Raw genomic sequence first — 15641 nt, forward strand, 5'->3', positions numbered from 1 at the left:
CTGCATAAGTTCACTATTATTGTGAGTGAATTGTAAAATTACATTAGTCATTGTTCTCTTTTTTTGTATTCTCCTTAATGAAAGTAAATAACTCACTCGTGGTCTCAAGTGTTCTTATCTTCATAATAACTATCTACATCACGACTAGCATTAGTAGTCGTGATGTAGTATCAGGCATCATGCAAATTATCCGATTCTATTCTTTAAAATGAATTAAATGAATGAAAGGAACTGAATCGCAGGTTTAAATTATACACATTAGGTTGAGAAGACGAGTGGAAATGTACACAAACAACCACAACCATAGGAAGTGGGCCGACTACACAGAAACATGCCCGAAGGGAAGGGTCTGGAGCTGTAACGTGACACTTAAAAGAATTTAATACCTAGATGTTTGTTAAATGTGATTTATTGGGGGGGGGGGGGGGGGGGGGGGGGGGGGTGCAAGGAGAACTGAACCCAAAACAACCTTAAAATGGAACCTCAAAGCATTTAAAGATTTAGAAGACTTTTGTACAGCATTCATGAACTGGAATTCTTAAAGTGGTTCAAAAATCCTGGAGATTGAACATTTTTAGGTAACCAAAAGCAGTCCAGTCAAATTTACCATCAAAGTATGAACACGGCACAGATTTCATGATTGCACTCGGCTGGCAAATCATTAATAGCTAACAAAATAGGGGGAGGGCTTGGGCACAATTAGGAGGAAAGGCAAAATAAAAAGATCACAGAGAGGAGAACAAACTTACATGCAGATCTCTGTAGTTTAAAGGTTATGGCAGGAGTTTTGGCCACTGTTGCCCTTGTGGGTCTTTGTGGTTCTTTAACTTGTTGGACTAGTGAAGCTGCATCTCCATGGAGTCTACAAGAGAATAAACAACTACCAACAAACTCCCAGCTTCTGCAGCTCCATGTTCCTGAGGTACATGACCAACAGCAAGAGATGACCAAGACTGGAGCTTCTCAGAAATGTAATGTCGATGAGTCTGTCAAGATTGCTTGTGGTGAACCTGGCTTAAATGTTACCCACTGTGAAGAAATAAACTGCTGTTTTGATGGACGACGTTGCTACTATGGAAGAACAGGTAAGGGTTTGCCTCTGTTTAACCTTGTTGCTTTTGAAACTGGGAGGTGAACTTTGCCTGCTTTTCTCCCTGATGTTGGCAGTGACTGTCCAGTGCACGAGAGATGGCCAGTTCGTGTTGGTGGTGGCCAAGGACTCAACCCTGCCCAGGCTGAGCCTGGAATCAGTCAGCCTTTTGGGAGAAAATGGACCCTGTGGTGCAATTGACTCCAATGCAGTTTTTGCTATCTACCAGTTTCCTGTAACTGCCTGTGGTACCCATGTGATGGTTAGTGCTTGAGGCTTCTACATTGGGTTAGATGTGGGATGTTTAGGAATGTAACCTCACAACCTTCTTCCTTCCAGGAGCTGGGTGACTACTTGGTGTACGAGAACAAGATGACCTCTTCATATGAAGTTGGAATTGGTCCCCTTGGAGCAATCACAAGGGACAGCTACTATGAGTGAGTTGACCATGATTGCATGGCATATTTTCATGCAGGGTTTTTTCTCATCACCTTTTGTATTTCTTTTGCCAGGCTTTACTTCCAGTGTAGGTATTACGGTATGAGTGTTGCTACACTGCCTATTCAGCACTATGCCAACGAGCCGCCTCTACCTGTAGTTGCTCCTGGACCCCTCAGGGTAGAACTAAGAATAGCAAATGGTCAGTGCACCACAAAGGGCTGTGTGGAAGGTGAGTATCCTCCGTCTGGATGCTAGTATGAGCTTGGTTTATGCAGGGATTCTAAAACCACTTTGCCTGTCTGCCAACAGCACAGGCAGCCTACACCTCCTACTACACGGACGCTGACTACCCTGTGACCAAGGTGCTGAGGGAGCCGGTCTATGTGGAAGTGCGTATCCTGGACAGGTCTGATCCCCATATTGTCCTGACCCTGGGACGTTGCTGGGCAACCTCTTCCCCCAACCCCTTCAGCCTTCCTGAGTGGGACCTTCTAGTCAATGGGTAAGTTCCAAAACTGCTTCCCATGGGTATTCCAGTGTTCAGTAGAGGCTGGTGTTGACCTGGTGTATTCCAAAGGTGCCCCTACAAGGATGACCGCTACCTGACACAGTTGCTTGCAGTTGAGGGGTCGTCTGCAGTTCCCTTCCCCACCCATTACAAGCGCTTTGTCCTCAAGATGTTCACCTTTGTGGATCCTACCTCCATGGCTCCCTTGCACAACCAGGTAATGGCTTTAACCTTGTCCCAGACATTTGTACAATGCACTGTGGCCCTTGCTTAGGTTTGACTTTGTTCCCAGGTCTATATCCACTGCAGTACAGCCGTGTGTCATCCAAGTGCAACGGACAGCTGTGAGCCAAGCTGTGGCAGGCAAAGTGAGTAGAATCCCCAGTGCAGGTCCCTGTTTCCCCATGTTGCCTACATGGTCTGAACTTCCTTTCTCCTTTGCTGCTCACCAGGGAGACATGTGGCAGAAGACTGGGAGGTTCCTCCTGAATCTGCTGTGGTGTCCAGTGGAAGAGTTGTCTTTACACAAATGGCCTGAAGCTCACCACCTCAGATCAAACCCTTATGGAATAAAGGCTGTCTTTTTCAAACGCTTGATTGTGGGTGGTTATTGCTCTTGTATTTTTCATTAGATACGAAACTGGGCCAGTATTCTCATGCACAGCAAATCTGTCATTAGACGATCTTGTGTGAATTTGAGTTTATTCTCCAAGCTGTACTACAGCTGGAGTTCAGGGGAACTGTTGTAATGGAGATTATTTGTAAGGTTATCTGTAGTGCTTTGTTGAAATGCTAATCACGCTTCCCTTGAACATTTTAGTTGCATGCACCGCATACTTAATCTGCTTTCTTTCTGCTCGTATCCCTTAAATTTCTAGTTAAAAGGGTTTTAAGCCTTCATTTTACTTGGGTATTTTAGCCTAAGTTTGTCTAAATATCTAGAGCTTTACTAATTCAGTCTTGTTCAATGTAATGAGATACTTGACACAACGACTGTTGGGACAAAAGCACATGGAACACAAACAAGGACTAATGAGTGCTGTGCAGGTTCACATGTGACCAATCACATCTTCTCTGGCTCATCATACCACTTACATTCTGAAATTCGCAGAGTGAGATGTTTCCCTGCACAAACTGAATTTCTTCATTTATTCATAAATATACAGGAGAAAGGAGGGAGCAGAAGGATTAAAACAAGGAGTGCAACATGTGCTGTAACAACCTCAAGGTACCATGCAGTACAAACTCAACATGCACTGGTGTGTAATTCTGATGGTGGGAGGGCATGAAAGGTAGTCAGCTCCAACACTGTGGGGCCCTGGACCTGTGGGCTTTAAATAAAGGAGAGGAGAACCAGCAACAAGGGACAAGCAGTGTTGGGAACGTTACTTTTAAAAAGTAATTAGTTAGTTACTCACTACTTCAAAAAAGTAACTGAGTTAGTAACTGAATTACTCTATAATAAAAGTAACACGTTACCAGGGAAAGTAACTATTTGCATTACAGTAAAAAAGTTAGGCCTATATGCCAATGAATAAGGATTTTTTGAAAAAGCAGTTTTCAGTCAGTTAAAATGAGTAGATCATTAAGGTGTTTAACTTTTGACATTTATTGCACATCAACAGACCAGTGCAGGATAAAATCCTTTAAAATCCCAAATCTTTGAAAAAAAAAAGAAGCAAAAGTAAACAGTTACACTATATACACAGTAAAGTGCATTTACATCTATCAAATTAAATTCTCTCAACCTGAGACAAATGGTTTGTTCACAACAGAAGTAAACTTAACAATTAAACCTCTATTCTTAATTAAATAAATCAAATACCCAGTCTGGTAGACATTCAGGAACTTTAAGTATTTTCTTAAATATTGTTTATATCGCCACCTTGAAAATTATAATTTTTCTTCGGCTTGCTCCTGACTCGCCATTTCTGCCTCTTCTCCGTTTGTGTCGTAAAAACACTGGCTTTGATTGGCTACCATAACGCTGCCTTAGCCAATCGCTTACTGACTTGTTAAGTTAAACAGGTGTTGAACTGTGACCTATCGAGATCTGTTACTCCTCACTAGCCTGGGCAGCGGTCCGCTCGCATTACTGTTAGTATATCAATATATAGTAACGCACTGCTTTTAATGACCAGTAACGTAAACGGCGTTGTAATGACAGGAAAAGTAATTAATTATATTATCCCGTTACTGACAAAATGATGCCGTTACCTAACGCCGTTAAAAATAACGGCAGTGATTCATAAAGGAATGATGTCCAGACTTATTTAAATCAAATGAATCTGAATGCCAGACAATGTGTTAAGAACCTGGGCGTCACCTTTGATAATGAGCTCAGCTTCAAATCACACATCATGACTACATGCAAGACAGCTTACTTTCATCTTCGAAACATCGCTAAGGTCCGAGATATGCTCTCTCCTGCTGACAGTGAAAAACTTGTCCATGCATTTATCACATCAAGGCTAGATTATTGTAACGCTGTTCTATCTGCTCTTCCAAAGAGCTCTATTGCGCACCTACAGAGAGTTCAGAACGCGGCTGCAAGGGTTCTGACCCGCAGGAGAAAGAGAGATCATATTACACCTGCACTCCACTCACTGCACTGGTTACCTGTCAGCTTTAGAATAGATTTTAAGGTTCTAGTCATGGTTTTTAAATGTCTTCATGGTCTTGCTCCTCTTTACCTGAGTGAAATGATGGTTAGATATGTTCCAGTCAGGTCTCTCAGGTCTTCAAATAGTAATCTGTACTGGTGATTCCTAAAAGCCGATTAAAGATTGGTGAGGGTGCTTTTAGCCACTATGGCCCAAAGCTCTGGAATTCTCTTCCTGAAGAGCTCAGAGGCATTTCATCCCTGCATAGTTTTAAGAGCAGTCTCAAAACATTCCTGTTTAGATCCGCTTTTAGTTAAGAAACTCTATCTTAATAGTTTTATCTTATTTACTTTACTTTTTATTATCTTATTTACTTTACTTTTTTACTTTTTATGTTATTTTAATGTTTTTATCTTTAATTTCTTTTAACATTTTCTTTTTGTCTTATCTCCTTTTAATGTTTCTTTGTATTTATACTGTAAAGCACTTTGAGTTACATGTATGTATGAAAGGTGCTATACAAATAAAGATTATTATTATTATTCCTACCCCTGGTGAAGGGAAGAAATTCATTTTTAGAAATTCCTTATTTTACATTAACGCAGGACTGGGATTGGTATTTTAGTCAGTAGCGAACCGTGACCTTTAAACCTGGGCCCGCTACCCCCCCCCCCCCCCCCCCCCCCCCGAATTTTTTTTTTTCCTTTCTTAATAAACTGCAATAAAGAAAAACTGAGACGACAGTACAGCTTTAAAAACGTAATAAACAATAATATCTGTACTAGATAACGTCTTAAGCAAAATAAGTTTCCAAACAAAATAAGGTTCACAGCTCCGTGGTTCTCGGAGGCGGAATATGTAAACAGAGGACGTCAAAGGGATGAATCGAAACTAGCTAGCGGTGGTGCTAACGACAGCTAGCGTCGCCACAGCGGGCGGAAATTATCATACAGTTAAGCCCGCCCACTAAGAGAGAAGATATGATTGGTCAATTTTGCTGTCATTTGAAACTGGTATTGCGCTGAATTATAACTGCCAGGCCCTCTGTAAACGAACAGAGGGCATCACAGTCCTGATAGGGGGAGACACAGGCTCACAGGCTTCCACTTAACCCCTCACCTTCCAACACAGATTGAATAGACACGGGTGAATATTTTATTTGCTTATATTTTTGTAATTGTTTAGATGTCGAATGTCAAACTGTAAGTAGATAAAATAAAATTGAATAATTATATATATAATGCTTAAGAATATTTTAGGCCCTCTGAGAGGGCGTAGAGGGCCCTGACGGTTCCCCACTGATTTTAGTCATAGTGACACAGTAAGCTACTTAGCAGGAGAAGTTTGTTTAATAAAAGCTGTAGCAAAGTTCTGGAACAATTTTTTTTAGCTCTTTCATTAGTACGTTACCTCATCTTGTCCCAGGACCTTCAGGCAATCTTTACATGAGGAGATACACATCTGTTAGCCTGGAAATATCATTTATTTATTTTGATCATAAAATAATACTGTTATTGTAACGCAGTGGGGAACCGTCAGGGCCCTCTACGCCCTCTCAGAGGGCCTAAAATATTCTTAAAGCATTATATATATAATTATCCAATTTTATTTTATCTACTTACAGTTTGACATTCGACATCTAAACAATTACAAAAATATAAGCAAATAAAATATTCACCCGTGTCTATTCAATCTGTGTTGGAAGGTGAGGGGTTGAGTGGAAGCCTGTGAGCCTGTGTCTCCCCCTATCAGGACTGTGATGCCCGCTGTTCGTTTACAGAGGGCCTGGCAGTTATAATTCAGCGCAATACCAGTTTCAAATGACAGCAAAATTGACCAATCATATCTTCTCTCTTAGTGGGCGGGCTTAACTGTATGATAATTTCCGCCCGCTGTGGCGACGCTAGCTGTCGTTAGCACCATCGCTAGCTAGTTTCGATTCATCCCTTTGACGTCCTCGTGCGCGTTGTTTACATATTCCGCTTCCGAGAACCACGGAGCTGTGAACCTTATTTTGTTTGGAAACTTATTTTGCTTAAGATGTTATCTAGTACAGATATTATTGTTTATTGCGTTTTTAAAGCTGTACTGTCGTCTCAGTTTTTCTTTATTTAGTTTATTAAGAAAGGAAAAAAAAAATTTCGGGGGGGGGGGGGGGGGGGGGGTAGCGGGCCCAGGTTTAAAGGTCACGGTTCGCTACTGTTGTAACACTGACAAAAGAAACCAAGTGCTCTCAGATTCATATTTGTGAATTACAGCTTTACATTGTCTGGCCACTTTGTTTAGTACACTGATGTTAATGCATTTACAGTGATCGTACACTATAACTGTACACCAGACACTTGATTGCACTGCACATTAAGGGCCACCAGGTGGCCTCAGTGGAGTGGTAGTTATTAGCTGTACATCTGCAGACTCAGGCTTTATTCATCCTCCAACATCACACAGCAGAGATATTTCAGCTGTAGAACTTCATGGATCTCCACTGAAAGAAGAGCTGGCCATATTTTTGCTTAACCAAAATACATTAAGTACTGTAAAGAGTTTAAGCAACAGCTGTTTTTTAAGTGACAGAAAAAGTTCCACTGTGACTTCCTGCTGTTTAGTGGTAGGTATCACACCCACAGAATTATTTTTAGAGCTGAGTGTAGGAGAGTGTTGTGTGCTCATGCACTGACAGTAGAATGGGCTGTAGTGAAAAACTCAGTGACTTTCAATGTGACGTATTCATACTACAAACTGAGAAACCGAAGCACCTAAGAGCAACATTATCTCATGTACAAAGTAGTAGAAAACACAAATCACAGAATTAGACCAATATGTTCATCTTGCCAAATCTTGCCAGAATACTGAGGAGGCCCACACAACAGATACTCAGTTCACAGATAAGATTTTCTGGGGATTATCCACTGATCAAATACTGCATTACTAGTTAATCGGTGATAGGCCTTCACCTAATCATCAGAGTCAATCATCAGCTGGGGATCGGTTAATGGGATTGGTTGATTATCTGAAGTTCGTTCTGCACACAGGGAGGGAGTGTGCCGTACTGTTACTGTCAGTTACTGCTATACACACACCAGGATGCCAGAGGTCACCCTCCCCAGAATTCTACACTTTCATGTGCATTTCAGAGAATCAAATGAAATGATCCTTCCTAGACACGTTTATTGTGTGTGTACTCCAACACTAAACAGTATTTAGGTATTGACACATTACTGGGGCAGTCATGGTCTGGTGGTTAGGGAACTGGTCTTGTGACCAGAGGGGTGTGGGTATGATTCCCAGGCCTGAAGCCATAACTGAGGTGCCCTTGAGCAAGGCACAGAAAGAGGATCAGAACACCACTGCTGCTTGGTCACTTCCTTAACTGACAGCACATTAATTAAACTCAGTCAGGAAACATCACATGAGTAAAGAGGAGCAGCTGTACTGTAGTGTCTTCACACACAGAGACACTAGAGTTTAGTGTTCTGTGATAGATTAGACATGTCTTGGAGTGTGTCTGATGATGTTAATGGTATTGTGGAGTTGGAGAGAGGAGAGCGGGTGGAGATGGTGGTGGCTATCTATGAGAGTGTAGACGCTGTTAGAGGTCATGATATCAACACAGAGATGGAGGACTTCACAAACAGGGATGCATCAACTCAACATACAGGTGCACAAGTTTATTTTAATTGTCAACAGGGCTGAATAGTACTATGAGTTATTTTTCTATCTGATGCAAGTGTGCATTGGTAATGCATAACTAGGAAGTATCTTAATAACTGAGGAAGTACTGACATCATTTTGGAGCTCTCTCAAGGTTAGGCAGGGTTATTTGTATAGCACTATTCAGACTGGGAATCCACCCCAGCACAAAATGTTTTATTGTTATTGTAAAATAAATCTAAAATTTAAATCCATGTGTCACTTCCAGCTCCTCCCTCCTCCCTAGTCCCGCCTAGTTTTCCCAGTTTCCTTGGTTTCCCTTCTGTCACGCCCCTGTCTTCAGTGTTCGCACCTGTGTCTCGTTCGCTCCCCCGTTTCGGTGTATATATTCCCCTCGGTTTTACTTCCCTGTGTCGGTCAGTGTGTTTGTAAGGTTTCCTGTGTATCTTGTACTTCATTCTCTCTGCGTTCTGTAACCAGTTCTCCTTCGCTTCTCCCGTGTGCCGGTCTGGTTTGTTCTGTTCTGCCTTCCCTGTTTTGGTACTCATTTCGCTTTGCTTCTGTTTCACCTCCACTCTCCTTTGCTTTCTTACCGTGATTTATTTAGTTGGTTCTTGTTATGTGTATTTCCTTTGCGTATTGTTCTCCTCTTCTATACTCAGTTATACGTCTTCAGCATTTGTATGTCTCCCTGTCAGTCTTATTTCCTTATGTAGTTTGGTTTAGTTGTAGCGTTCGTCTCTCTTGTTTAGGTTTGTGTATCTTTTTATCCTGTGCGTTTCTATCTTCTTGTTCGTTTAGTTTACTGTCCAGTATAAGTAGTAGTTGTGTAACCTAGCCACTAGGGTGCACACACCAGTGTATTTCAGTGCCGGTCCCAAACCCGGATAAATAGGAAGGGTTGCGTCAGGAAGGGCATCCGGTGTAAAAACTGCGCTAAATCAAATGATGCGGATCAAAAACAGAAATTCCATACCGGATCGGTCGAGGCCCGGGTTAACAACGACCACCAGTGGTGCTGTTGTCCAACAGGGCATTAGTGGAAATTGGACTGCTGCTGGGACAAGGAGGAGGAGGAGAGGGGGGAAGAGGGTTCTGAAGATGAAGGAGAGGTGAGCAAGGAGGAGGTAAGGGCTGCAAGGAGGAGAATGAAATGTGGTAAGGCAGTTGGACCGGATGGTATTCCAGTGGAGGCATGGAAATGTTTGGGAGAGACAGTAGTGGAGTTTTTGACTGGGTTATTTAACAGAATCTTGGAAGGTCAGAAGATGCCTGAGGAGTGGAGAAGAAGCATAATGGTGCCGATATTCAAGAATAAGGGCGACGTTCAGAGCTGTAGTAATTACAAGGGAATAAAGTTACAGCCTGAAAATCTGGGAAAGAGTAGTGGAAGCTAGGCTTAGAGGAGAGGTAGAGATCTGTGAGCAGCAGTATGGTTTCATGCCAGCTAAGTGCACCGCAGATGCTATGTTTGCTTTGAGAGTGTTAATGGTGAAGTATAGGGAAGGACAGAAGGAGTTACATTGTGTGTTTGTTGACTTAGAGAAAGCTTATGATATAGTACTGAGACAGGAGCTGTGGTATTGTATGAGGAAGTCAGGAGTAGCAGAAAAGTATGTGAGGGTAGTGCAGGATATGTATGAGAACAGTGTGACAGCAGTGAGATGTGCAGTAGGAATGACAGACAGGTTTAAAGTTGGGGTAGGACTACATCAGGGATCAGCCCTGAGTCCCATCCTGTTCGCAATTGTCATGGACTATGATGTTTGCTGATGACATTGTGATCTGTAATGAGAGTAGGGAGCAGGTGGAGGTGAGCTTGGAAAGATGGAGATATGCTTTGGAGAGCGGGGGGAATGAAAGTGAGCAGGAGTAAAACAGAGTACATTTGTGTGAATAAGAGGGCAGACGGTGGACAGGTCCAGCTACAAGGAGTCAATTTGGTGAAGGTTGACGAGTTTACCGGTAAAGAAGAGAGTGCAGGCAGGGTGGTGTGGATTGCATAAAGTGTCTGGGCTTATCTGTGATAGAAGGGTGTCGGCTAGAATGAAAGGAAAGATCTATAGGACAGTAGTGAGACCTGCTATGTTGTATGGACTGGAGACAGTGGCACTGACAAAGAGACAGGTGAGGGAGATGGAGGTGTCTGAGATGAAGATGTTGAGATTCTCATTTGGAGTGACGAGGAAGGATAGGATCAGAAATGCGTTTATTAGAGGATCAGCACATGTAGCATGTTTTGGAGATAAAGTTAGAGAAGTGAGATTGAGATGGTTTGGACATGTACAGAGGAGGGAGGAGAGGTATATTGGTAGGAGGGTCTTGAGAATGGATCTTCCAGGCAAGAGGAGGAGAAGTAGACCTAAGATGAGGTTTATGGATGCAGTGGTAGAGGATATGAGAGTGACTGGTGTGTCAGTGGAGGACATTCAGGACAGGGCCAGATGGAGGAGTTTGATCCGCTGTGGCGACCCCTAAACGAGAATTGCAGAAATAAGAAGATAAGTAGTAGTTGTGTCATGTGTTCATGGTTGTTAGTATATCCATCGTAAGTCTAGTAATCCTTCCAGTAGTGTGTTAAAGTGCAATATTAATGTGTTTAAAGTAGTTTTATTTTAGTGTGTTACGTGGTTGTTTGTGTTGTCACTCTTATGTTCACCCTAGTGTGTGTTCTCTTTTCTTTAGTTGTTCTCTCTTGTTTCATTTGGTGTTTGTTTAATACATTATAGTACTACTTGCATTTGCGTCACACCCGCCCCCTTGATTTGTTACACCATGTTTTGCTGTGACAATGTAACAATGTTTATTCAGTTCCACATGACTAAAATATTACAGTTTCGCAGAAAAGTGTTAGTTATAATTCAAAGACTAGAATAAACAATAGTGTTATTCAGTGCTATATTTAGAGAGAGGGGTTGTTTTTGACTACAGTATATAAACAGCCTGAGACAGAGAATACAATGTTGCTGTCCAAATGTACATTAGAGCTACAGCCTCAATGTGTCATGTGTCAATGTGTCTGTGTCATGATTTCTGCCCCTGTCTCCTCCCTTGGTCTCATCTGTGTCTGCGTCTGCGCTCGTGTGTGTCTGTTTCGGCATATGTGTGTATATATGTCAGTGTTATCTGTCCCACATGTCTCTTGTCTCATCAATGGAGACATTTGTAGTCATAAGCAGGAGTGAGATGTGAGTGTGGCTGTAGGTTGTGGGTTTAAGAGTCCTGGGACTCCTGCTTGGGGGGATTCCCCAACGCCTCCTTCCTACACTGAGTAGTGGGAGAGCTGTGAGGAGTTTGGTTATGACACTGGGGAGCCCTCTGTCTGCTCTGAGTCAGAGATGGAGATGGTGCTGCTGTGATGGTACAAGGTAGCCCATCACTGAAACATGGAAAAAAGACTGAACTGATTATACAAAGGGAGTTACTTATCCCAGCAGGGACGGATCCACCTGCAGGGTGATGAGGGTCCCTAGTATATTGCAAAGTTTTAAGTATAAACAAACACATTAATGTTTTGGGATAATAGCTGATCATATGTTGGAAGTGTGCTCTGGTGATAGCTTAATGACCGTCAGTGTGATGTGTAACTTGTCTGATTCGTTAAAGAATGTAGAGTACAGTAATACTGGAGTACCTTTAATATCATCCACCTCTATCATCCACATCCACCCCTACAGTCTTGTTACCCGGCCATGTGTAATTCCCAGGGTGTTGCCCTTGAGCGAGACTAAACCGTCACAGCTGCCCAGCAGCTGCATCAGGGACCAGGGGAACCAGGAGAACCAGGGGAACCAGAGATACCAGGGAAATCAGAGAGCCTGCATCTGCTTCTGTGGACCAGGACTCTTTGATGGGTGCCTGTGTTCCAGCACGGTGCCTGGGAATCCCCTATGTGTTTTTGCCTGTCTCTGTCTTCCTTTTACTGTCTCTGTGTCTGTGTTGTCTTTTGTGTCTTTGTTGCTCCTTCTAACCGTGCCTGTGTTTGTGCTGAGTGTGTCTCCCCGTGTCCTCCCAGGGAGGACGTCTTAGTCTGGTTTGTTGGTGGGTCCTCCCTGGAGGGTTAGCTCCTAACATGTCCCTCTGTGGAAAAAGGCAAACTAGGCTACATATACGTGTTAAAAATGTAAAGGATTTTTCACTAACATTTGAAAGTGATTAGATAAAATGTATCACAAACTTGACAACACAGTGACAGAAACTTTGACATATTAGCACGATCGTTTATCAGTGCAGAACAGTAGAGAGCAACAATAGTGGAATTACCTACACACACCTCACATTTGTGCACATTTATTTGAAAAAAATATGTATATTTTTGTAACATCATTACAAGGTTAGCCATGTATAAAAAACATATCCTATTGTGAATATATAGATTTTATGTACCTAAAGCTCATATGTGTTTCCCTGTGTGTATAATCCACCAGGAGGAGACACTGCAGGGAGCAGATGTTCCAGACTGACTGCAGTGTGTCTGGTGCTGCTGTGTGTTCTCCTGCTGACTGTCATCATAGTGATGTGGGTCAAGTTCACAGCAGAAAGAGACCAGTTACAGACCAGTTACAAAAACCTGACTATAGAGAGAGACCAGTTACAGACCAGTAACAATAACCTGACTATAGAGAGAAACCAGTTACATACCAGTAACAATAACCTGACTATAGAGAGAAACCAGTTACATACCAGTAACTACAATCTGACTAAAGAGAGATACCAGTTACAGATCACAATCAAAAATCTATCCAGTAAGAGGGACCAATTAATGGCTGAGAGGGATTGTTTACCGAAACATTGTCGTCATACGGGTAAGAACATAATGTCTGAAATATCATGGCATTACCCTATTTCAGGGGTCGGCAACCTATGACACGCGGGCCACCGTTGGCACGCCGAGGCATAATCACTGGCACGCGACACGCTGGACCAGCATCAGCAAAAATTTTTTGAAAATCTCAGACAGAGAGCACGATCCTCCAATTGAAATCGCTCCTCAACGCTCAGCACTCAGCTCCCGCCACAGACCCATGTTTACATTTGTTTAAATAACCCTAACGACCGCACGGCGCTGCGTGTGACATAAGCCGCGTCAAGGCTGGATTATTTATTATAGATTATACTTTTGTATACTTTGAACCTGCACGAGCGGCGGAGGCGTTTATACTTGGCGATGATCGATCGCGATTACTTAATTTGTGTCAATTTACACCTCCCCTCCACTAACAATTAACACTCACCACACAACCACCTCCCCCCCTCAACAATTTAGACTCGCTTCCTCCACCTAGCCCCCCCCCCCCCCCTCCAATTTTAATGGTTGACAGTGGCACACTCATTGACTAGACATGTTAAAGTTGGCACTCCATGTCTCAAAGGTTGCCGACCCCTGCCCTATATGTATGTAAAACTAGAATGGAAGATATTTGGCTGCAGTATTTACTACATCTCTACTGAGAAGAAGACCTGGAGTGAGAGCAGACAGGACTGCAGAAAGAGAGGAGCAGACCTGGTGATCATAAACAGCAGAGAGGAACAGGTGAGAGTATTGGAGGGTTGATTTTTAACAAATACATGTTTTTGAATGTTGTGTCATCTGATGTTGTGTAAGTAGGGTGTATCTGTGGTAGTTTCACATAAATGTACAACCAGTTTTTACACTTCTACAGAACTTTGTTTCCATGATGGGAGATAGGAAAGCTTGGATTGGTCTGACTGACAAAGGGAAGAACCAGGACTGGAAGTGGGTGGATGGCACAGCACTGGTGAACAAGTAAGATATCACTGATCTGAGCCCTGTTGAAGATGTAATTACTGACTCTTAGGGTGTACTCACACTAGGCACGGTTTGCTGGTTCCGTGCTAGGGCCCGGTTATCCCCCCTCCCCACTCCCCCTCTGGCCTGCACTCACACTGGCTTCAGCAACCTGGCCCGAGCACGCTTACGTCATCACAACGTGACTTTATTTGGAATAAAAGCGCGCTCGCACAACACTATTGAGTTCACGATTCTCTTTTTATTGTATTTTTGGAGTCGTTTTGGGAGTGCAGAAACACGGTGCAAGCACAGATTTATCGATAATTTAACACAACGACTGTCTGCTAATCACTTTGCCGCTATGACTGTTTAACGTGAGCGTCGAATCACTGACGTCATGTTTGAGTTCCAGCAAAATGAACCAATCAGACGAGGCACCAAGCGGGCCTGGGCACGGATAGCGCTCACACTAGAAGCCAACCGTGCCCAAGTCCAAGCGAATCGTGCCCGGGCACGTTTGGAGCACTCACACTAGCCAAACGAACCGTGCTTCGGCATGGAACCGTGCCCGGGCCCGGATCACAGACCCTAGTGTGAGTACGCCCTTACACTACAATACTGACAAAACATTCTGATTGTTTCTTTTAGCTACTGGAGAACTGGGGAACCCAATGGACCAAATGAACACTGTGTCATTAGAGACCGTGACTCTGACAGTGTACAAAACTGGGCTGATTATCAATGTAATCGCTCCTTTTTTTGGATCTGTGAAAAGAGCATTTTTAGATGAACTTGTATTAATAATTGGTATTTTTTCTGGCAGTGTTATTTTTGAAGAATACATGTTGAACTGCATGTTGGATTCCCTTCTGTCGTTTTCTGAAAATGAGTTTCAGATTAGCACAAGCATATGTAGGCAAAACATGTGATCCAATGTGATAATGTGATCCAAGCCCAAAACACAAAACAGGGAAAACAGGGACACATTAAGGAGCTAAGGAGGTGAGGGAGGATCTATGTATGACAGTGTTAACACACAATACTCACTTTATTCTGTGGTCTGCTGCACTGCACAGAAATAGTAGTTTAGTTTATTTTAATTCAATATTTGACTAAATGCTTACACTGAAGTCACAGCAGTATTTTGCACCAACATGAGTTCTGTAGGCTGTATAATCATGGGGAGAGCACTAGAATCATTAACCTGCTGCTCTTGTTGTGTCTGGCGTTAAATGTTTTGGTTATGATGTACAAGAGTAGAGTTCTGGTTCCAAATGATGGCTCATGTCTCTCTGCTGGTCGTAATACAAAAAATGTGTTGTTTCTGTACTCAGCCAAATAAAATTTCCAATTTTCTGTAAATGCTAAATGTCTTTATATGCCATATTTACCAGACCAGCTGAGCAACTGTAATGTGCATGGATCAACTACTGCTGTTCTAACAAATATATGCACAAACACTTACATAAAGGCGAGTCCTTGTTGATCGAGGTGGTGAGGACACCTCTGTCTGAGGGACACACCAGATGAAGGACTCACGTTGGGCTCAGGTTCTGCCAGTGGAGGGCACACAGGCTCTGGAGTGAAGTGCTCCAG

At 42.8% G+C, this 15641-nt stretch overlaps 2 protein-coding genes across 3 annotated transcripts; both read left to right on the forward strand.

Annotated features, from left to right (window-relative positions):
- The first annotated feature begins 736 nt into the window (after positions 1–736).
- On the forward strand, positions 737–2634 carry LOC143523758 (zona pellucida sperm-binding protein 4-like). The gene is made up of 8 exons (XM_077018231.1): positions 737–1085; positions 1168–1352; positions 1430–1527; positions 1603–1760; positions 1841–2033; positions 2109–2256; positions 2332–2407; positions 2492–2634. Exons 1-8 carry the CDS (start codon positions 776–778, stop codon positions 2575–2577), a joined length of 1254 nt encoding a protein of 417 aa, XP_076874346.1. The 5' UTR covers positions 737–775; the 3' UTR covers positions 2578–2634.
- Positions 2635–8060: 5426 nt separating this feature from the next.
- On the forward strand, positions 8061–15395 carry LOC143524034 (uncharacterized). Of its 2 annotated transcripts, XM_077018249.1 has the most exons (5): positions 8061–8300; positions 12721–13098; positions 13702–13826; positions 13957–14060; positions 14694–15395. In XM_077018249.1, exons 1-5 carry the CDS (start codon positions 8132–8134, stop codon positions 14833–14835), a joined length of 918 nt encoding a protein of 305 aa, XP_076874364.1. In that variant the 5' UTR covers positions 8061–8131; the 3' UTR covers positions 14836–15395. The 2 variants fall into 2 exon arrangements, 1 of the variants encoding a protein (XP_076874364.1); XR_013133469.1 differs by lacking the exon at positions 8061–8300 and adding an exon at positions 8724–9420 and having other exon boundaries at positions 12721–13826.
- Positions 15396–15641: the final 246 nt, after the last annotated feature.

Source organism: Brachyhypopomus gauderio, chromosome 1 (assembly GCF_052324685.1).
Source record: "Brachyhypopomus gauderio isolate BG-103 chromosome 1, BGAUD_0.2, whole genome shotgun sequence".
In the NCBI taxonomy this organism is placed as follows: Eukaryota; Metazoa; Chordata; class Actinopteri; order Gymnotiformes; family Hypopomidae; genus Brachyhypopomus; species Brachyhypopomus gauderio.